The 22,609-nt window shown below is 43.5% G+C and overlaps 1 protein-coding gene across 1 annotated transcript; it reads left to right on the plus strand.

Annotated features, from left to right (window-relative positions):
• Positions 1-107: 107 nt before the first annotated feature.
• DTL (denticleless E3 ubiquitin protein ligase homolog) lies at positions 108-22,267 on the plus strand. Its single transcript, XM_040612265.1, has 15 exons — positions 108-198; positions 431-556; positions 1,438-1,536; positions 1,862-1,923; positions 2,009-2,129; positions 2,570-2,635; positions 3,810-3,925; positions 4,600-4,673; positions 5,599-5,702; positions 6,652-6,756; positions 8,819-8,931; positions 12,614-12,703; positions 14,486-14,624; positions 18,447-19,288; positions 20,778-22,267. Exons 1-15 carry the CDS (start codon positions 153-155, stop codon positions 20,844-20,846), a joined length of 2,172 nt encoding a protein of 723 aa, XP_040468199.1. The 5' UTR covers positions 108-152; the 3' UTR covers positions 20,847-22,267.
• Positions 22,268-22,609: the final 342 nt, after the last annotated feature.

Below are 22,609 nucleotides of genomic sequence, written 5' to 3' on the forward strand. Positions count from 1 at the left end.
CCCTGCCCCTCCGCGCCACCCAATCAGAGGAAGAGGATGCGGCGCGGCGGGCGCATGCTGCCCAATGGGAGGCCGAGGCGCTTTTGGCGGGTCGCTCGGTGGCGGGAGTTGGCGCCACGAGCCGGGTCCGCGCTCGCCGGTGGTTCCCAGCCATGCTGTGCTGCGCGCTGCTCCGCCGCGCCTCGGCCCCGCCGCCCCGTGAGTACCGCGGCCCCCCGGCCCGCTGCCGCCTCCTCCCGCCCCTCCCCGGGCGGCGCCAGCCCGGGCTGCCCGCTGCCGAACCGTGGGTCTCGGAGCTCCCGGGTTAGACCTCCCCCGGCGGCGGAGCGGGTGGCTCGGGTATCTCCGCACCAGCTGCGGGGCCCACGGGGCTCCCCGCATCTGAACCTGGGCTGTCCGGTGCGCTCACGGTCCGCCTGTCTCGTTGCAGTTCGGTCCCCGCCGCTTTCCCTGCAGCATCTCTTGGATAGCTACCAGTGCAGCCGAGAAGATGACCACCTGTCCTACGGGGAAACGGGGATGCCGGTCCCCCCTTTCGGCTGCACCTTCTCGGCAGGTAAGGTCACCTTCCCAAGGGCCCTTTCAGGGGCCGGAGCTGTCAGCTTTTTGTTTGGTTGTTTTTTTTCTTTGTTTAAATATGTGTCAGGATTTGGTTTCAGAGTGTCTTGCTTTAAAGGAAGCCGGTAATAGTGTGCTTGCACCTAGATGTGATATAAATTGTGTCATGGTGCTCCTAGGTATACTGCTGGGAAGTATTCCCTTAAAGAAGTAACTACAAAGCGTTTGTTGTTTCAGCTTTGTCTGTGTGAAGCTATGTCCTCTTCGTGACAGGGGTAGGCTACACAGTTGAAAAAATGGGCTTTGTGCGAAAAATATAAGATCTAACAGGATGGAGAATGGTATGTAGAAATCAAAAGACATGGATGGCTGTCACCAGGCCGTTACACCGCATTTCCCCCTGATAAATACATAAAGGGTGAAGTAGGCATGGCAGCTCCTGGCTCTTCAGGGCAAAACTCTTCCATATGTAGCACTCTATTTCTGGTGTGAGCTTACACGTTTCTCCAAAGCAGCTTCCTGCTTTTCCAGTTCAGATCCATAGGAAGCGCTGGAAGTTGTAGATGATAGGTAGTTTCAATACACAGGACTATAACTTGAGAACTATTATAGCTGGTGAAAGAGACATTTATCTCAAAAGTTGCTTCTGAAGCCATTGGATTGCTCATGTGTCTTAGTTTCCAAATGGAACATCTCAGAAAAATGTTTGCCAATATTTCTGTATGTTGAACATTTAAATTGCTCTATAAATACAGTTTATTTCACAGCTATCTGTTTGCTGTGTACCCTATCTAAAGTGCCTGTGGCCCTTCGCAAAGAGCAGGAGTATGATTATGAATCAGCTAAATAATACACAAATATGTTTTAATTTCTTTTCAGCCCCAAATCTGGAGCACGTACTGGCAGTTGCAAATGAAGAAGGATTTGTTAGACTGTATGATACGGAAGCTCAAACTACCAGCAAACTCATCTTTAAGGGTAAATATTTTATAGAATGTGATCCTTATTCGGTGTGACAAGTATGTGATTTACTGGAGTCAAAGAAAGCTTTTTACAAGGTTTAAACATAAACGTGGGCAGTACTTAAATCCTTTCACATATTTTGCTGAGTCTCCTTTACAAAGCCGCAGTGTGAGTGTGCTCTTTGAACAGCAGTAATGGGTGAGTTTTCCTGTGCTGGTTTTCATGCCTAAGGCAAGCTGTTGACAAGTTTTCTGATTTCATTGTCTAATGTTCTTTAGTCTTCTGCAAAATACCATGCTGCAATGCACTGAACTAATCTGAGCTTTTTTTTTTTTGCTAGAATGGCAAGCTCACTCAAATGCTGTATTTGACCTTGCCTGGGTACCAGGGGAACACAGGATTGTAAGCAATCTTTTACCATCTCACTTTATTTTTAATGCTTTGGTAACTGTGTGCAGTTTAAAGCTTTTTATTTTTTCCTGTGAAGGTCACTGCCTCAGGAGATCAGACAGCCAAGGTGTGGGATGTGAGAGCCGGCGAGCTTCTTGGCATATGCAAAGGTCATCAGTGTAGCCTCAAGTCAGTTGCTTTTTCTAGATTTGAGAAAGGTAAATGTTGATCTTCCCTGCTGTCTGTTTTTTCCTTCTTTCCCCTTGGCACATCGGTACTTTTGGGGCTAAGAAAGGGCTTTGGAAGCTGACAGTTACAAGTAGCACAGACTGACTGAGCAGCAACCCAGCCAGTAAAGCAAAACTAACTTGTTTGAACTTCATGGTGACCTGATGCTAACATCTGCACATTTCTGATCTTGGGCAAGGTTAAGATATCATCTCTACTTCCATATGTAAGTGTGAAAATACTTTTTTCATAAGCAGGTTTCTCTAGAGTAGTAGTAAAAAACCATGGCAGAACAATGGCCTGATTTTTGTATTTCTAGGACTGGCATCCCAAGTGTTGGGGTAGAAGAGCCAGAGGCACATAGGTGGCATTGTACTGCATCCAGTTAATTAACACTTTCAGAAGTTAATACACGCTTTCTCTTTCTCAGCTGTCTTCTGTACTGGAGGCAGAGATGGAAACATCATGGTTTGGGATACCAGATGCAACAAAAAAGGTAACTAAACCTTCAGATATGTATTGAAAAAGCTCTGTATCTCATGTAAATACTCAGATGTACTTGTTGGACTAATGCTTTCGATTACAATATAGGCAACACTTCGATAAGAAGAGGATTGTCAGATTAGGGTATGCCTTTAGTACAGTAAGAGGATGGAATAGGTGTTTCTTCTATGTATAATACATTTTCCCACTTGGTAACAGTCTCAGATTTGCAGCATGATATATATGCTGGCCTGCTAATACCCTGTGTATTGGTAAGGAGATAAGGAGGTACAGAATACATCCCTGTGTGGGTGGGAGAGCATGGAGGTAGATGGGCTGGGTGAGAGTCCTTAGGTCAGAGCCATCCAGAGGGATGAAGAAAAGCTGGGAAGGCTCCTACCAGAGTAGGAAGGCAGAAAGTGCAGGAACAAAGGGGCTTGTGAGTACTGGGAGTGAGTGAATATACTACGGGAGCACCTACTAAATGCAGGGTGAGCTCATTCTGCTCCTCTCAGTTTCCTGGAGTTTTTCCTTCCCTGGTCAGGTCATGCCCTTATACTTCTTCCCAGTTCCCTGCTCTGTCCCAGCAGTTTCCTGGCCTGCACAGCCAGAACATGTCTCATTCTTCCATCTGTCCCAGGTTCACTGGCTCTTCAAACTGGCAAACTGGGGGAAAAAGGGAGGCTCCATGTGATTGAAGTGGAAGGTATAGGAAAAAAGTAGAACAGTCACTTAACTCTGGTAAAGCACTAAGTTTCATAAAGCAAGAAGTAGCAGACAAAAGGCTAAATAGAAAATTATAAAACAGAGTGGAAAATCACTGGAAACCTTCCTGTGAGGGCAGTTCTGCTTGGGATGAGGTGGGTTGAATGCTCCAGACCATGATGCATGCTGAAGACTAGACCAAGGGGTGAAGGTTTCCAAAGGCAGCCTGCCTAGACCAGTTTTAGTTTCAATGTCCACAGTAAGCTGACCTCTAATTTTTTTCAATGTATGCTCCTGTTTGCTACTGTGTGCTTATCAGTTTCATATATAACTGACAATTTTTGTCTTCAGAATACTTCTGTGATTTTAAAGGTTAGTCTGAACCACTTTTTAGGACTTATTCCAAGCTGACGCCTGTTTTAGTAAAGTGGTAGCAAAATTGCATAGAAACTACTAATTGAGATGTCTTTGATTTCTTTCAGATGGATTTTATAGGCAGGTGAATCATATCAGCGGAGCACACAATGTGGTTGACAAGCAGACTCCTTCCAAACCAAAGAAAAAGAGGCAGAACCTGCGAGGGCTTGCTCCCTTGGTGGTACGTGTCTGGGGAACAAAGGAAATGTAGGCCTCTCTTCTGAAGGACAACGTTTTTCACAGAAGTCTTCCTAAGTAATTATTATGAAAAATACTTGGTTTGAATGTAGTAAATGCTTCCGTTTATCTTTGCAGCGGTAGGTTTTTGTGTCATGGTCACTTGCTGTGGCTGACTTTACACGTGGTTTAATTGTCAGCAACAACCCACATGCCATCAAAGCCTTCTTTTTGCAAATGCCATGTGAAAATACTTTTTTTGCCGAAGAGGAAAGGAGTGGGCAGCATTCCTTGTTTGAGGGGAGTGATAGAGACGGTTGTAATTTTATTTCTCTGTCCATTCCCAGCCTCCCCCCCCTCCCTTCCCATTTGACCATGTGAGTTACTGCCTTACTGGAGTAAGACCTGGTCTTATTTAATCTATTAAACCTTGTGATGAAGGCAGGTCTCTTATCTCTGACCTGAAATGCGTAATCTAAAACTGCTGCCCAAACACTTAACACTCAGTGGCAAGTTGGAGTATTAAAGGATTGTTGTGTCCATTGTATCTGGTATTTCCAGATGCTCCGGTCTGGCTAAGAGAAGGTCTTCTTAGTATTCAGTTGGCCTTGAACAAAGCAGCAAGATCTTGCTGACCTGGAAAGAAAATAAAGTTCTTTTTTTTCTTTTCTTTTTAAGGATTTCCAGCAGAGTGTAACTGTGGTGCTGCTTCAGGATGAGCATACTCTTATCTCTGCAGGAGCTGTTGATGGGTAAGGAGGGAGGATGCCTGCTTTTCTGTCTGTTCTGTGTGTTCTTCTTAGTGGCACAAAAAACTTGGGAGATTTTTTTCTAAGATCGCTTTGTGGCCTACAAGGCTAGAGTTACTATTAGGTAGAATCAGCAGATCTATGCTGCCAGCTTGCATTGGCAAAGCTGAATGCCACTTCTTTTCCTTACTGGAGACTGCAGCGCTGAGACAAATTGTGTGTATGTGGTAAATGCTCGTTTTATTGTCTTAGCTACAGGGCAGAATTTATAATCTCTCTCTATTCTCATGGACCTACGGGACCACACATAAACAAACTATTGTTAGACAGTGAGCCACTTTGGGATGCAAGTGGGTGGTTGGTGTCTGGATATGTGTAGGCATGCTTGAGAAAATGTTGCCTTAAGTGACAAAAGATGCATTCTTTTAGGTGCCAGATCCATTGCAGCATCTCGGAGCTTGGGCAGACTGTCTCATTGATTAGCATGGAGATTAGCCTCTCAGGAGGATACCTTAGCAGGCTCCATGCGGTCAGAGCCTTTCTGAGGCAGATACGATTGACTATTGCCTATGGCTTGTGCGAGACACTTGCTCCTGGGGAGCAAGAAGAACCTTGGACTTCATTTATAAAACTAAAAGTCGGGAGTATAAAGGCATCCTTATATTTCCTTTTCCTAGTTGAAGCAAGTTGGCTTGCAGGCTCTTGTTTATCTTGTGTTAGTTACAGAAGGTAGTGCTGCTTCCTCACCCATACTCGGAGCAATTGTTTTGCTTTCAGCACGTCTCTGCTCTACGCCTGCTTAGTTTTGGTTCTTGGCACTGGATGCTCCTCAGTAACAAGCAACCTGTCTTCCCATGCTCTTAGAAGGCCCTGTCAGCATTGCAAAAGAAATTTTGCAGTTGAAGATGCTTGTCTTTTTCTATTTCAGTGTGATCAAAGTATGGGACTTGCGCAAGAACTATGCCGCTTACCGTCAGGACCCGGTGCCTTTCAAGTCTTTTTGCTACCCTGGGACTAGCACTCGCAAACTTGGTAAGTTATTGGAGGACGTATTCGTTAAAGTGCAAAGTGAGTCTAAGAAGTACTGACAGTGCCATCTCTTACCCTTTTAGCCAATTATTGATCAAAACGACAAGCTCAGCAGGGTATTTTGATTGCTAATACCAAGTTGAAGAGTGGAAGTGCCCCACTTGGTGTCACTGCATCGATGATAAAAGCTTGGATTAGCTTCAGCAGTGCATTTTCAGAAATGGAGATGAGGGAATAGTAGAGCTATTGAGGTAGAATTTAGCTAGTTGTTTTGATGCATGAGTAGAAATCAGATGGAACTCTTTCTTTGCATTATATCTTGCAAAGACAACAGACCGGGCGGGATTTTTACATTATAACCTTGCAGAGTCGAGCAATACTTGAAGCTTTTTGTTACCAAAAACAATAGTGCTCTTATTCATGTTGCTCTGGGCTTCTTTGTATCTTAATGCCTTACAATGTTTTGATGTAACACAGTAATTCCCGATGACTTGTCTAACGAATTATCTTGATGTATTAATGGTTGGTGTCAGTTCCAAGAAGATGAGGAGCTGGTTGTGCAATAATTTGCTTGCAGGGGAAGATTTTTCTTGAACCTAAATCACTAGCAAATCAGAGAATGGCTTATTCTACCAAAGCATGAGGGTTTTTATTTTTAATCTCTGCTTCTACAATTGGTTGTTCTGTTATCCATTTGAAATTATCAAATAATATATCGCCTGCCTGCTCTGAAAGTGAGATTCCTCTCTAAATATCACCCTGAACCCTCATGACAAAATGTAGATGTTAGTCTAGAAACTTTCCTCTCCAGCAAGTGCTCTGTCAAACAAACCTTTCCAATGACAATCTCATACATGATAGAGATCCTTTCCAAATTTGCCTCTCTAGGCATTTCTTTGAGAATGCCTATTTTCCAAAACATTTTTTTAAGAACTTTTCTCTTTTTCTATAGGATATTCTAGCCTGGTTTTGGATTCCACTGGTGCTAATCTGTTTGCTAACTGCACTGATGACAGTATCTACATGTTCAACATGGCAAGTTTAAGGACCACTCCGGGTAAGCACGATAATCTTTGGAAATAACTGCAAAAAATATAGATGTTACAGAGCATAGAAAGGCAAGTTTCTCCCTATGACCTAGAGAGACAGAGACCTCTTGAACACTTAGGAAACCTATTCCATGCGCTTTTGTCTAAAGCTTACTCGGGAGAGAAGGCACCTGTAACAAGGGGTGTTCATATTTTGTGTTAAGCCATCCACTTAAAATTAATAGCATAAAAACTTATGAAAGTGCAGATACTGTTTTTTCTAGACAGATACTAATGCTGGTTTGCACGTTGACTCTAGTTATCTGGTGAGGAATGGCTAGTGTCCCACTGCTACCCACCTGAAGCAAGTTTGAATCTTCTGCTTACTGGCAGTCACTGATTTTATTCAAACTCTTAGATATGAATCCATGTAAAGTGATTGCTTCATGTGTTGTATTAAGGTATGTTAAGGCGTCTTTTAAATTTGGCTCCTGCTGCAGTTTCTGGCAGAAATTATCCCCATCATATTTTGAAGATGCTTCAGCTTTTTAGATTCCTTTGGCTCTGCACCTGTGACCTGGTGCACCAAGCTGCTTTGCCATCGGCCAGTGGCTGCTTCTTAGGAAGCGGCAAAACTTGCTGGATGCATTCCAGCCAGGCAGACACATGATTTAGTTCCACTGCCCTTTCTCAGTCTCTCACTTAACTGAAATTAAATGAACAATGTGTCCTTCTGTCTGCCTTTTCAAGAAGGCAGTCTGGTGGGTGGGAACGCTTCCAGAGTCGAGAAATGGTCCAAGTAGTAAATATTAATAGATCAGTTGTTGAGGTAAACCCCGGGTGCCACTGCTAAGCTGTGGAAATACACTCACCAGCCTGTCCCCCCCGCAGGAGTGGGCTCTCTCCAAAGCACAGGGCATCCCACCCTCGGCCTCCTCATGGAGCTCTTGCCTAACGTGTGTAGCTGATAAAACCCAGCAAGCATCTGAATTCATCCAGCTGGATGAAACCCGTGCGGCTTCTCGGTGTGCCGCTGTTCCCGCAGAGGGCAGCGCCTGCCCGCGGGTTGGTGCCTCTCTCCTCGCTCGCCGGCTTTTCTCCTGATCGTGGCTGCTCTTAGCTAGTATTGAGGCAGCTTTGGTTTGCAGGGGGATGTACGGAAATCCTCGCTGTAACACGGCTTGCTGGTAGGTCTGGCTTAGGAAGAGACTTGCTGTCTGGTAACTGCTGTGCTGAGAGAGCTGTGGGTGAAAATCGAGGGATGTTTTGGGGTCTTACAACTTTTCAAAAACCACCGAAGGCAGCCACGTGGTCTGTGGGTTGCTTCCTTTTCCAAAACCACAATTAAAGCAGGGCTGGTAGAGGGGCTGCCAGTCCTACCTGGTTCTGCGTCGGCAAATTGGTCCTTTCTGCCCCGATGAGGGGACGGGATGTGGTGTGTCTGAGTGCTCGAGATCCACGCTCAGCCCCTGTGTCAGCTGCCAGCTCTTCAGGTCCTCACAACAGGGGTAATGGCAGTCATTCGAGGCGAGGATTTCAAGACTTTAGCAAATGCTGCTGAGGCTTTGAATACAAGCAGCCGGTGAGCATGGTTGACATGATGCAAGTTTTGTTGGCAAAATAAAGATGTCGGCAGCAGGAGGAAGAAGCAGCAAGTGCCCTTGTTGCCGCCTGGGTGGAAGAAAGCCCTCTATGTTTTCTGCAAGACTGCCTTTGTTGATGTAGTGGGGCTGGTGATGGCGGCTGAGGGAGGAAGAGACAAGGAGCCTTAACCAGAGCCGTGGGGCAGCCCAGGCGATGTCTCTGCCTGCTTGAGATATGGGTCAAGCCAAAGCTTTAATAAAGCTGCCACCGCTTCCTAATGCTGTGGAGAGAGCTGCTGCTTTGTTTGGGAAGCCTGAAGGGCTCCAGTTGAATAACAAAAAGTTCCTGCTGCTGGAGCCCCAGAGCGAGGGAGCAGTGCAACCACTTTCTCCAGAGGATATGTGGCCAGGCAGGAAAAGCCTGTAAGATCAGCCCTCCTTACGCAACTGACTCTACAGCACGTTGAGTGGGTCTTTTATTTTCCTTTTTTTTCTTTTCTCTTCACAGTGGCTGTTTTCAGCGGGCACCAGAATTCAACCTTTTACATCAAATCCAGCACCAGCCCAGACGACCAGTTCCTGGTCAGTGGCTCGAGTGACTGCAACGCGTACATCTGGAAGGTGAGGCGACTGGTGGAGACCCAAGTGTGCAACCTGGAGCGGCTCCGCTCTCATTTCATTTGCTTTTCATGTTCACGTAGGACACTCCCTGCCTTCCACTCCCACTCATAAGCAGCGTGGGGTTAGCTCCTGGCATGTTGTGCCCAGACTGTGTTCGTTGCTGGCAAGGCTAGATGTAACTTTAATGTAAAACAGAGCTAACCTCCCGCCATCGATACCTCTCATCACCGCTGCTTATTGCAAGTTGCTGATCTTAATCTGGTTTTAATGGGCATTAAAATCCTCCTTCAAGCCTGTTGATTCAGCCAGCTGTGACAAGTAGACAGACAGTTCTTGGTTCATATTTAGCAATGGAGCACATTAGCAGAAACCTAACAATTTAATTGTTTTAAAGGGCAGTCTTTCCCCCACCTCCCTTTTTTCCAGCTCTTCCTTCAGACATAGCTGTTTCCCATGCTTAATTTACAGTAGTTAAAGCGTTTGTGTTACAGCAAGGGCTCAGCCAGAGCCTTCAGCAAAATTCCGAAGTACCATCTGACAGCTGAGAGGGTGAGAGAGGGTGACGTGTAGGAAATGCAAACGTCACCAAGTTGATAGCAGGGACCTCAGAATAAGGCATGCTTCAAGTTCTGATCTCCGTACGCGACAGCCGTATGGGACCAGAGCGGGCTTCTTACTGAAGTAGAATAGACAGAAACCACAGGTGACTGCCTGTTTCAGGTTTGGGGTAATTTTTAAGGAATGCTGACTTGTTTACCCCTTTCGCGCTGAGTTTGAAAGTAACGTACAAACCCTTCAGAGCAGAGGGTCAGTCTGCTGAGGTCGTAGTTTGAGCATGTAGTCTCTTTGATTTGGAGAACACTTGTAAGCAGCTATGTTGCTTACTCAGTAGTAGCAGGAGTGCGGTACCATGGCTACTCCCATGCCAAGTGGTGTTATTTTAACCTTCCTCACGTTCTGTGCGAGTTCAGCAAAAATACCTGTGCAAACTTGAGTTTTGCATCCTGCATTCGTGTGTTTTGATACTTGGAACACACACTGGGACTGGGTTGAGAGCATTTAAGGATATCATTACATCTCAAAGTTAAAGCATTTAAGCACGTTTAAAATGCATTCGTGTACGGAAGGCTTCTGTTGCTATCACATATGAGTGACAGATCATATTGCATATTTATTAAGTAAATCATCAAATGATTACTTTTAATTCCATAGTCGTGTTAGAAAGTGGGACTTACAGCAAAACTGTCTCTTGAGATCTGTCATATCCAGAGGCTTCTTAATTTGTTTCAAGTCTTGGCAGATTTAACTGACTGTGAAACATACATATCTTTTCCTGGGATGAGGATTTACTGTTTTGTGAAAAAAATATGGTTAAATATTGCATGAGCAATTAACAGGTAATGTTGGAAAGAACTGCATGAAGAACGCTAGCTTCCTATATCTAAAGACAAATGAAAAGCAGAGGAAGACCTTGTCAAGGAATGAAAGGCAGAGCAAGACCTTGTCTATCCAGATGATTTCTTTGAGAAACTTTTGCAGCAGTGCTAAGTTGTGTTTGGGTCAGCAGTTCCCAAGGAGCAGTGTGGCTAGAAGTTATTGCTGATGAGGATGCTGTTTCAGTCTGTTTCCATATATAAATCACCTCCAGGCAATGAACACTGGCTTTATTGTTTTGTTGTTTGGGGTTTTTTTAATTACTAGTCCGTTGATTGATGAACTGACTCTTGAACAACCCTAAGATGATAAAAGTCAGAGAGCAGAGATGTTTCTCTCAACAAAGATGGTCTCTGGCTGAGATGATACTTTCCTGGTAATAAAAAAACATCCTTTATAGACATAAACTTCCATTGTCCTTTGAATCCTTTGGGACGGACCACTCCAAGGTGACCATAACAAGTTACCCTTTAGTCTGTCCCAGCATTGGAATTGAAGTGCTTCTGTATCATATGGTGCACAAAACTATATACAGCGTTTTATGCTGAATCCTGAAGATGGATACAACAGCTGTTTCAGTGAGTAGAGTAACTAATAAAGTCTCATTTCCTAGGTTTCTCTTTTTAACCTGCCCACAATTGCTCTAACTTCCCCACCAACATCCTGTCAAATCAGGCAAAAAGCAGCATGTGCTGCGGCTAATCCTGATGTCACATGTGCAGGCTGGCTGGCTGGCTTCTGCCAAACACAGAGGACACAGCTATAATTATGCATCGTCCTTTAGTACACAATAATACAAGCTGGGTGTAGTTGGTTTAATTTACACTAGTACAGTGTAAAACCAATATGTCCCGGCAAGAATAGTTCTCTTCCTCTGCTCTCCTTTCAGCAATCTGTGGCTACTGGACCGCTATTGTGTCTGTTATGAGTGTATAGCAAGACTGCTATTAAATGTAAATGAAGGTGTTCTCTACACCAAGATCTCCTGTTGTTTATTCCCTAAATAAGGATTTACTTCCCATGGTATTGCCTATTTTGGCAGACAAGGGAATACCCTGACCAAGACTTTTAGTGGATATTTAGTCAAGTGATTGCCTCTGCTATGACAGGTTAAAAAAAAAAAGTGTTCTGTTAAGATGCACCTGTTTTTATCAGAACAGCTTTAAGATCTGAAGCTGTATATTCAATTGTGGGTTTGCAGGCTGTTGTAGGAGGTGATCCAAAGAGAAAAAATTGTGTGTAAATCAGAAACCTTCCGCAAAGTCTTGCATCTTCCTTTGAAATCTACATGTAATGTCTACTCCTTTTCCCACACAGTAAAGAATCTGTTCATTCACTTAGTCATTTATGCAAATCCCCTTGATAAATCCCCCTTACAATGTCACATCAATAACGGTGACTCATGGCTCCAGAAAGGATTGCCTGATGAAAGCGTGCAAAACTTGGGTATAATCTCTGTGTGTGTGTGTGTGCGTGTGCATGTGTGTTTTCTTCCTTAGGCCACTTAATACTAGCTTCAGCTGTATGTGTCACTTACATGAGCTGTAATCGATGATTAATAGTAATAATGTAGAACAGGAGAAAGATTTTTATGAAGGGTGTAAGCGAAATGGAGATCAGTTTCATGAGCATGAGTGATTTAGGGGAGCTATTTTATAAGCTCTTAAGAGGGTCTCTGGTCCAGCTGGTTGGTTGGAGGAGGTACAGGCACTTGGCAGTCACACAAATGCCAGTTCTGAAGCCACTGGAGTTCACCTATAGGATTTTGTTGGTAGCAGTTTCATTTTTTTAATAAACCATTGACCTGTGATTGGGACATTTGTAAAATGGCAGCAGAATATATTTTCCTGTCCTGATTCAAAGTATGAGTTTCCTAAATTTTTAAGCATCTTACCTAGAACAGGTAGAGGTACTTAATATAATAAAACGCTTGGGTTGTGTTTTGGGCTGACAGCTGGAGGCAGAAATCCTGTGTGTAGCAGGAACTGAACAAGCGTTTCCAGGCAAGTCAGTACCTCTCATTGCTGACCAGCTGCTTAACTTCTAGACATGAAACATGAACTGACTCTTAGGGCTCCATCAGCTGTTGCCTCAAGACAGTCTGAGAGCATTTGATTTATCCATCTCGTACAGGAAAGATGCAAAGATTTGCATGCTTCGTGGGTGGGCTATGGGGTCTTTTCTTAACGATGTATATTAGGCTGTGGGGCTTCTGATTGTATACTTGTTTTTTTATGGAATTTTTAAGGTTTCTGAGCCCAGCCTTCCTCCATGGATACTCACTGGTCACTCTCAAGAAGTTACCTCCATTGCTTGGTGTCCTTCAGACTTCACTAAGGTTTGTTTTCTGGAAAATTGTCTTTCCAGTGCAACAATAGATGTGATGTGGCAACATCTGCTTTTCAAAATTGCAGCAATATTTGTTTATTTGGGTGGAAATTTTTAGTCAACAATTTCTAAAAATGTTGATTTAGAGGGGTGGTGAACCAAGCTTGTCACATGAGTGCCATGTATTAGAATTTTTTCATTATTTTCAAATAATCTGGGCTATTTGATAAGACCTAGGAAATTGCAAATGAACAAAGACCTCTCCTGATGAGAGCTTGTGACGCTACCTTTAAAAGACAGAACTGTAAAACCATTTAATCAGGGCTTTCATAAGCCAAAAGCTTGTTTTGTGGTTCCATACATACAGCTCCCTTACCTTTCTGACCACTGATGCATCTGCTAGTTTTGTACAGAGCTGCAAGAAGTTTTGGATGCCTGTTAAGAAACATGTGGACTCTTTTCATTGTGACCTTCTTTCAAAGTCTGATGACATATATGCTATGTACACCCAAAAACTACAGTGAAAAGGGTCAGTAATTATGTACCAAGTATCACCAAAAGGAAGAGAACTGCAGTAGGACATCGGTTTGAATGACTGCCCTAGCCCAAAATGAGAAATAACCCTGAAAAATCCTACACAGTGTTCTAATAATAGCCAGAGTTTCTTTCACCCCACAGTATTAAGTCAGCCACTTTCCCTAGCTTGCACTATAGCACTGGGTCTTCAGAAAAATGTTGCAATGTGGTAGGGTGGGAGGCAAACAGGAGGAATTGTTCTAGTTGTATAAGATGCACAAAAATATAAGAATTAGCACTTTAGATGAAATCTGTTGCTTAGAGGTAGCCCAGCATCCTGATGAGGATGCGTTGTAAATACAGACCAATACAGACTTTAAAATCATAACTGACACAGGTGAGGAATAGTCAGCCATTGTACAGGTGCTGAAGCATGAGGAAAAGTGGAAAATGTGCTGCTAAGATACATCAGAAAGCTGCTTGGAGTGACTTGAGAGACAAAATTTCCTTCTGTAGGGACAATATTGGTGTCACAGAGGTCAGAGTAGAGGCACATTCCCTTTCAGATTACTATGAACTTTGGCCACAGCATTTCCTTTTTCTTACTGCTAATTCCCATGTGAGTCACCAGCTAATCTGTCCAAAGACAGCCATAAAATGTGGGCTAGGTGGGTTCTGCTGCTTCTTCAGCTGAGATTCCATGGATGCTTTGGGAGCGTCTGATGCTGCGGTGGAAAACTAGACCGATGTTTCTAGCAGAGTTGGTTTCTCTGCCAGATACTGCTGACATCTGACTGAAGAGATAGTGTTTAAGGCTAGTATAATGACCTTCCAACGTCACCTTCTCAGTGTGCTGGAAATGTTTGTTCCCAAGCAGAAAAGGTCCTGAGTAGCAGAGGCAGACCTAAATGCAGGTGCAGCGTGGCTGCTTTTGTCTGCTGGGTGGTTGAAATCTCAGAATATGCCTTGGCCCTTCCTGAGCAGATTGTTGCAGAGCTATGCAAGGCAAATGGTTACTAGTGACTGAGATTTCTCTAGCAGGAAGCCACGAAGGTGGCAGCTTTGCCTGGTTTAAAGCAAATTCTGCTGTCTGATACAGTAATGAAACAGAGCTGTGTTGTTTTGTTTGTTTTATGGGCAAATCTTGCACTCCCTGAACCAGGCTTTGCCCTCATTTGTATTGGCTTGGTGTGTTGGGTGTAGCTGTTCTAGTTCACTTGTCCAGTGGTCCATAGGATGTGCCCTGGTTACTCCAACAAACTAATTTGTACTGTAGATTGCCACGTGCTCTGATGACAACACTGTGAGGATCTGGCGCTTACGACGTCGTCCTGAGGAGGAGAAGTCAGCATTCAGCAAAATCAACTTGGTGGGCTGGGTCACTCAGAAGAAACCAGAAGAACAACATGGAGCAGGTAAGGCTTTTGAGCTGAGATATCTTGCTCTGCAACATAGCTTCTGAATTTTGGCTTCTCTCTGCACCAGCAAACGCCTTTGGCTTGTCTTGCTAGTCTTCTATTTTGTTGATATTAGGCAATTATTCATATAGCGAGACAAACACTTCTACTTGTAAATACTTCTGCCACCAAGGAGACAAGCTGGCTGAAATAGCTTACAAGTATGCTGAAGTCCGTATGAGCAGACTGCAAAGCAAATATTCATTAATACAGCTTGTTGGGCAGCCAGATCTTCAGCGGGTATCAGCAGGGTCCAATAACTGAACAACCAAAGGAGATGTCATGTGTGCATGCACTGTGGCAACAAGTCATGCTTTTTTTTAATACCGAATAATAACTGAGAGCAGTAAGATCACATGCTTTTCCCAGTTTGCTAGTTTACCCAGTAAAGGTCCGATGGCACATATACAGCCTTGGAACTCTGAACTGTTTCCTCCTGGCCAGTAGCTGAATTCCACACAGATTTCAATATTGCAATATTGCTATCAATATTGCATCTCTTTCTTCAGCTTCATACAATGGTACCATCTCTTCAGACAAAAGCCACAAAGTGATAGTACTTCAGAAATGCATGTAGACAATCATCATGTGATCATAATGTTCCAGAATTTATCAGTAGCGTTCATCTATTCACGTATTAAGGCTAGTTAACAAATGCAATACCTTTCTACAAAGCCTAGGCAGTCAGACAAGCTATGCAGCATGCGGATCTGGGCTCTGCAGAGAAGCTACTCACTGGACGGCACCCTAGACCAGAAGAAAGGAGCCCTGAATCACAGCACTACTTTGACTTGTCTGAAACTCGTGTGTTGTTGCAGTAGAGTAGGTGAAAGGAGAATAACGCCCCCAAAAAGTGAAGTAAGATGAGCTTCTCTGTAGAGTAGCTCTGAAACTAAGAATACAACAGCTTCCCAGCAGCTGCTGGTGTGACTTCCTGTGTTCCACCTATGTTTTCTAGCCACCCTCCAAATGAATTTCACCTTGGCTAACACTAATAAAGGCTGAAGGTCTCCAAATCCCACTAATGGGATAACATTACCTCTAACCTTTTGCCAGTGAGTAACAGCCTTGCAGGAAGTTTGCAAGACAATAGCAGGGAGAGTGCCAGGTCCATTCCATAGCCAGTAAATGGTTTGTGTGTGCACATGCTTTGCTTCAGGGGGGGCTCAAAAATCTCTTTGTGTACTGGTTTCAGCAAAAGAGAAGTAAGTATAGTTCTAGTGCAGAAGCCTGAAACCTAAAGTAGCTTTACACTTTACAAGTTAGCTTTGGCAATTATACCTGAAAATTAATTTAACTTCTCCTTGCTCTTGCGTTAAAGTAACACGGGAGGGAAGAGGAAGTACACAGACACTGCAAACACAACAGCAGGCTTCCTGCTGACCTTAGCTCTTGAACACAAAGCACGTGCTGTTAGAATACAGGAGTTATCGGCAGCACTGATTCAGAGCTGGCAAGCTAAGTACTATTTCAGACCTGCTGGGGTGAGATCTAGGTAGTTCCCCACCCATTTATCTTCTGGAACAAGTTGTGGGATTGAGGTTGTGTATTGACTGTTGACCTATATCATCAAGTAGAGCAAGCACGGTTTCCTTTTTCTTTGGAAATTATTTTTGTGGTTTCCTTAAATTGCACGACTTTCTCTGCTTTTGTGTAACAAAATTTCTGGAGCAGGCCTGTGCATGGACAATTTGTGACTCTTAAATCTGGAGACCGATAATATCACTCTAGAAGATTAGTAGCAGAGAGGGCAGCAAACATTTGAAAGAACCTACTCTGGTGTTATGCAGGTTGACTGCAGGTATTTACAGTGTTCTACTATGTGCAATGGCAGCAAAAATGGAAACAGCTGGGAACTAGCTTAGTAGAAGCCTGAATAATGCATGCAGTCTTACCAGAAAGCCTGATTTCCTGTTCTTTATCTCATGTTTGGGGATGTTTATCCAGTTTGGGTTTGCTTCTGGCCATAACACCCATCCAACTTTCAGGATAGCTTTTTTTCTCTTATCCAGTGTCTCCACAGCATAACTTTCTGACCGGTTTGGGATTGAGAGGGCTCATACCCAGCGAGTCATGCAATATTTCTGCTGTGTGAATTTGTAGATGGTCATTAGGGATCAAGACCTGACCTTGCTACTTCTCTTCTGCCTCTAGGAGCTTAGATTTTTAAGTGCAACTAATTGCCCAACTGAGATACTATTGTCTTGTAATGCTCATTAAAGTAAAGGAGAACCAATCTTGGCAGTTACTTTCTCTTAGTCCAGATTGAAGCAAGTTGTTAATGAAGTAGCATATTTTATCAGGAAAGGAGCGTTTAACTCTGTTTTGTGTGTTAGAGTGATTTGTAGTGGGTTCTGTTATTACAGGATCCTATTTAATTTTGAGTGATGCACCACTACTTGTATTTTGGATACTAGACAATACAGTAATAGGAAGAACTGAAAGAGGCTTAGTATGGTATATGATCAGGCATGTAGGTGCTCACTCAACATGTTATTTGTGTGACAGGCCAGCATCCTAAAGAAAACGGTAAGTTGTTCACACTAGACTTATTGTCCTAATGAAGTGCTTTATAATACACTACTAATGCTGAGAATTAGGAGTTCAGATTAAACCCCTGCTATACAGAAAATGTTTAGAGCTCTTGTGCTCAGCAGTGGAGATGCATAGAGTAACCAAGGTGCTATCCTATTTAATTGCATCACTGCAAGTCAGATGAATGAGGAAGCAGGCATCTAACAAACCTGCCAATGTATTTGCCATTGGAGGGTGCCAGAAATCAAAAAAGAAAAAATAAAAAGAAACCCTCTAATACTGCTGCAGACCAAGATTTTTGCTATTTATGATTCCCACTGTTAGTAATGAGGTCCTTATGCCCCTACCTATGACTACTGTTTTAAGAAGCTGGGTATGCCGAACCTCTTTTTTAAAAGTAGGGGGGGTTACATATCAGCTAGTGAGCTCAAAAGCCACTGTGAAATATCTGCTTGGGAATCATTTGTTTTAAAGAAATTAATTACCACAGTGACAGATTCTATTTTCTTCAGAATTTAAGTCCTTGTTCAGGAGATGAAGAATTTCTCACACTTCCCTGGGTGTGGTAAATAACAACCATCTTCATACTAATATGGCATCGCAGAAAATACTCCAGCAAAAAGACAAGAGAATGAAAGTATGTCCTTTCCTGTTCTCAGTCTTTTTTTTAATCTTTAAAATATGCAACTATTAATGCCTGACTAGGAGCATGACTCATATGGTAGGGCATTATAGCGTAAGGCTTCCATGGTATTGCAATTAGCTGTGGGACCTGCTTACAGTAAGTTATGCAGCTGTTAAAGATGGTAGTGCAGGTGAGGACCGGCCTTTCTCTCGGGCAGTATGTCAGTACAGAGCTGTTCAGACCGAGCCACTGCAAGGCTTCCAGCAAGGCTAGACAAACTTGGAGGAGTCAAGATCTGTTTTGTCTGTCCCCCTTGGCTGTAGCTCACGTAAGGGTGCTTGTTACAGAACGGATAGATATCAGATGTTACCCAAAGGTACTGTGTATGCAAATGTACTGTGTTATACTTATCAATGATATAGGATTTTACCTATATAAACTACGTACCGGTTTTACTGAAATTAGAGGGATTTATGCAATCTCTTAATTAAAAATGGTATATCTGAGAAGCAGGATCAGTGCTGAATTCATCTCCTTATTGGAAGGGGTGTTTGTAAAAGGGCTGCCTTTAATCCAGAGTTCTGTGTTCCTCATCAAGCTACTTGTTTCTCCCCTACCAGGACCGCCAGCCAGCCCACAGAGCACTCCTGCCAAGGCCTTCACAGTGGGCAGCCTGTGCATTTCCTCGCCACGGCTGGCTGCCTGTGCTCCCATTTATTCCGGAGACCTTCCCCTGTCTACAAACACTCCGACGGTCACTCTCAAAGCCCAGGTGGCTGCAGCCTGCACCCCAGCCAAGCAGTGTGGGGCCAGCCCCTGCACTTCTCCCAAACTGATCCCTTCCTCTATTAAACATTGGGTTACAAGGACTCCGTACTCTTCTCCAGAAGTGGGGAAGAATGCTCCTTCTCCTAGAAAAGCCCTGGCAGAAGTCACCCAAGGTCTTCTGGAAGCCACCTGCCCTCCTAAAGCCCCACACTCACAGGCTGAAAAGCGTGCCAAGAGAAGGCTTGACTGCAGCAAGGAGGACAGCGCGGGGCAGAAGTGTCTGCAGGCCTGTAGCTGTGTGACTGAACTGGACCACGCAGCTAAGAAATCCAAGCTGAACTTATGTCACTTGGCTGCAGACCAAAAAGCTTGTGATGAAGTCTCTCTCAGCCTGGCTAACTTGGGTAACGACCACGAAGGCTCTAGCCGCAGCCCTAAAGAGCCTTCCTTTCATATTAATCCATCGGGTGTTCAGACCCCCCCCAATCTCTTCAGACCTCCATGTGGGAAAGATGCTGAGGTAGTTGATAAAGAGAATAGTTCACCTGAAAGAAAAAATTGGTTGTCTGCTTTGGGAGAGAAGCTACGGACTGGCAGACCTGGCAGCCAGAGCACGTCAAACAGCCCCCCGTCAGCCCGCAGCCCCAGTGCCAAACGACAGGAGGCTGCAGCAGTGGCCACCTCACCGAAAACTGTAAGTAGGACGGCCAGTGACAGCGGTCATGAAAGAAGTTATCCCTAGCTGCCACTCTCCCCTTGTTTGTTCATGCCTGCTCGGGCATTCAAAGAGTTATCTGATCCCTTTGATTATGGACAAAAGGGATGATTCCAGGCCTAATAAGCCAGCGACATTAATGCTGTTATCGGCTAATCCCCTCTGTGCCAGAACAGAACTTTTAGGATGGGGGTGTCCCTCATTTTAAAGGGACTTGGGGCACACAGGAGCTCTGAGATCCTTGCAGTCCCCAGCTGGATGTTCACAGGATGTAGCCATCATCTGAAATGCAGCTCTACTCTGGGAAGCGTGATAGTGACAGCACCTTTCCTGGCAGATCTACTGTTTGTGTATTCACCGTCACATCTGCCTGTTTACGTTACTGGAAAGCCACTTTAGCATTGGAAGAAAGAGCTAAATTCTATTCTAGCCCAGGTAGCAAAAGAATTTGTTACCCATGTTAAAACTGTGGGAGTAAATAATGCCTTCGGTTCCTTCAGTTGAAAACTAGCAGGAAAGAAAGGAACTGTAAAGAGTCAGAGGGCAGGATCTGACCTAAGTAATCCTACTTTTGATGTACAAGAAGCCTGGCACAGAGCTCATCCTAGGATCTGAAAGTTAAGCTTATAAAGCAGTTTAAAAAGTTGGCATGAGGGTTTAACATGCAAACTGAGATACCATAATTACTTTTTTTAAAACAAACCACACTGCATTCGTGTCTGAAACTGGACTCCCAAGTCCTACAGTGTCTTTGACTGAGCCTTATTTCAGTAAATGTTAGGTAAGTTTTCAGTCATTGGATTTTAGTTGTATCTCATTTGACTATCTGATGCTACAAGTTGTTGCCATCATTAAGACTTATTTTGGTATCTCATTTCACCTCTTCCAGCACTATCTATCAGACACGAAACGGGCAAGCCACCCCTCCTTAAGTTACACACAGCAGCTGAACTCTTCATCCTGTGGTTGCAGGAAACCTACAACTACGTGCGCTTTATGCTGTACATGTTTAAACACAAGACAGAAAGGTCTCCCTGCAGAGAGATTACTGTAGAACAATTACCTTTCCTGCCCAGTGTGCTCTAGTTCGGATTTCAGGATGCTCCTGTGTTGTACTCAAAGCCTGAGGAGGTGCCTGGAATACCAGCAGCCTTTGTTGATCTGCTACATCTTGGAAATCTGTAGTGCTCTTATCTGCTGTAGGGAAGCTGAAACTGCAGCCAGGGTGCTTATGGCAGTAAGACGACCCTAGGTTTTAGCCAGTGTTTCCTGTAGGTAGTAAGCCTCTTATCTGCGAGCCAAACAGATTATAGTAAAGAGCCTTTCATTTACTATCTTAGTTGGGAAGCTAAACAAACTGGAGCAATGATGGAGGGGAGACTTTTAAGACAGACTCCTGCAGCACATGAACTGGTAACCTAGAAATATTTCTTGTTGGGTTTAGATATATTTTTTTTTCTCTTCCTAGGCTGCAACCACTTCAGTTTCCATGAGGAAGATTTGCACTTACTTCCACAGAAAGGCACAGAATGACTGAAGCAGCATGCAGCGGTTGCACCTGATGGATGTTGACACTGTGATATCAAAACCAGATGTAGCAAGGCCGACAACAACGCGCCGGGATTACAGTTGGTTATAAGACATTCATAAACTTGGCATTTTAGTCTTCTGTTTTTAAAGCTTTTAACAGTTGAAGTCAGCCGAGTGCAGGAAAAATACACATTACTTCACATGTTTTCTTACTGACTTTGGATGATGGATTATTTTGTAAAGAAAAATGGAGTATTTTTTGCATGGCAACTGTTACGGTCCAAAGACAGCAACAGCTTTGCTGTGCGTTGTTGATAGGCACATACAGCTTGTCAGTTTATGTTACTAATCTGCCATTGAAACTTCCTCTACTTAAAAATAATGTGTAAATCATTACACCCTCCTGAAAAGCAAGTGTTGGAATGTGTGTAAAGAAACTTACTGGAGGTAGATCTGAGCCCCTTTGTGCTGAATGGCATTTCTACAGTTATTCCTCTAGGAGCTCGATGACTACGCACTTCCAGCAGGGAAGTTATGAATGTGTTAAGCAAATATAAAAGACTTTTCAACACCCTGTGTCAACCTGATGGTGATTATTGTCTAAGAGGAAACAAAGTATAATCAAGTATGTAATGCCTGTGCTCCTCTTCCCATCCCCTTTCTTCTCTCAGTCTGAAAACGTCTGTATTTACAGACTTACCTGGCTCTTGAACCATTATCACTACAGCTGTTGAGGCCAACAGCTTGTCAGTTCTCTGAAACAAAATACAGGCAAGGTGTGTTAGAAAAATTAATTTGATCTATCAGAGATAGGCATCCCATAACAGCTGGTTGCTTGGTCACCTCTTACAGGTCCACCTGTAGCAAAGGCATTAATAACTGCTTATAACATCATAACACTTTTATAATACAGTATCTATAAAATAATTGGGGAAAGGGCATTTGACGTATTAGGAAACACTTGACAGAGTTTACATATTAATATTAAATGCTTTGCCATTGTAAGTCATCACTGATGCTAACAGAATGAGGTCACTGAAATAAGATCACTGTCCTGCTAATGATATTAACTCCTCAGTCATACTTTCTCCAGGGGGAGCTACTAGAAGATCCTCATCTTAGGTTGGAGCATTTACTCTGTTTTCTGGCATAATAGTTCCTATGAACTTTAAAAAAAAAAACAACAAAACAAACCACCAACAAAACCAAACCTCTGAATCACTATGAAGTTTTTCTACTGCAAAAAGAATGGAGGTATTTGAAGAGGATGTGATCCAACTAACTGATGTTTTCCATCTGAAATTTTCACACCTACTTTACAGTAGCATTGAATAGTATGGTAGCTGAAAGGGATTAGAGGAAAACATGCTGGTTTGTATTTTATGTTGTAGATTGTATTTTGCGAGGAAATAAAGGATATGAGAGAAACTGGCTTTTGTGAAAGGTGTCTTACAGCTACAGAGCAAAAGTAAATGTGCAGTGTGCTTTTTTAAAAAAAGAAAAGTCATCTTCAAGTTGCATCTTTTAGCAGGAGCACTCAAGTATGTATAGGGGCCAGAACAACTTTCTGCCATTTACTGGTCATCATTTACTGCAGTTTTGCAGGCCATCATCCCATGAGTTTTGAGAAGATGCCATTAGGGAAGTGGGAAAGGTAATATGGTGCTTCAGGCATTTTTTAAGATTTCTTGCTTAAAAAAATGAAAAAGATTTTTAGAAAGTGATTATCTGAACAGATGTAGTATCTTGGGCAAAACAGGAATATAAAAA

The sequence above is a fragment of the Falco naumanni genome, chromosome 12 (genome assembly GCF_017639655.2).
Source record: "Falco naumanni isolate bFalNau1 chromosome 12, bFalNau1.pat, whole genome shotgun sequence".
Taxonomy (NCBI): domain Eukaryota; kingdom Metazoa; phylum Chordata; class Aves; order Falconiformes; family Falconidae; genus Falco; species Falco naumanni.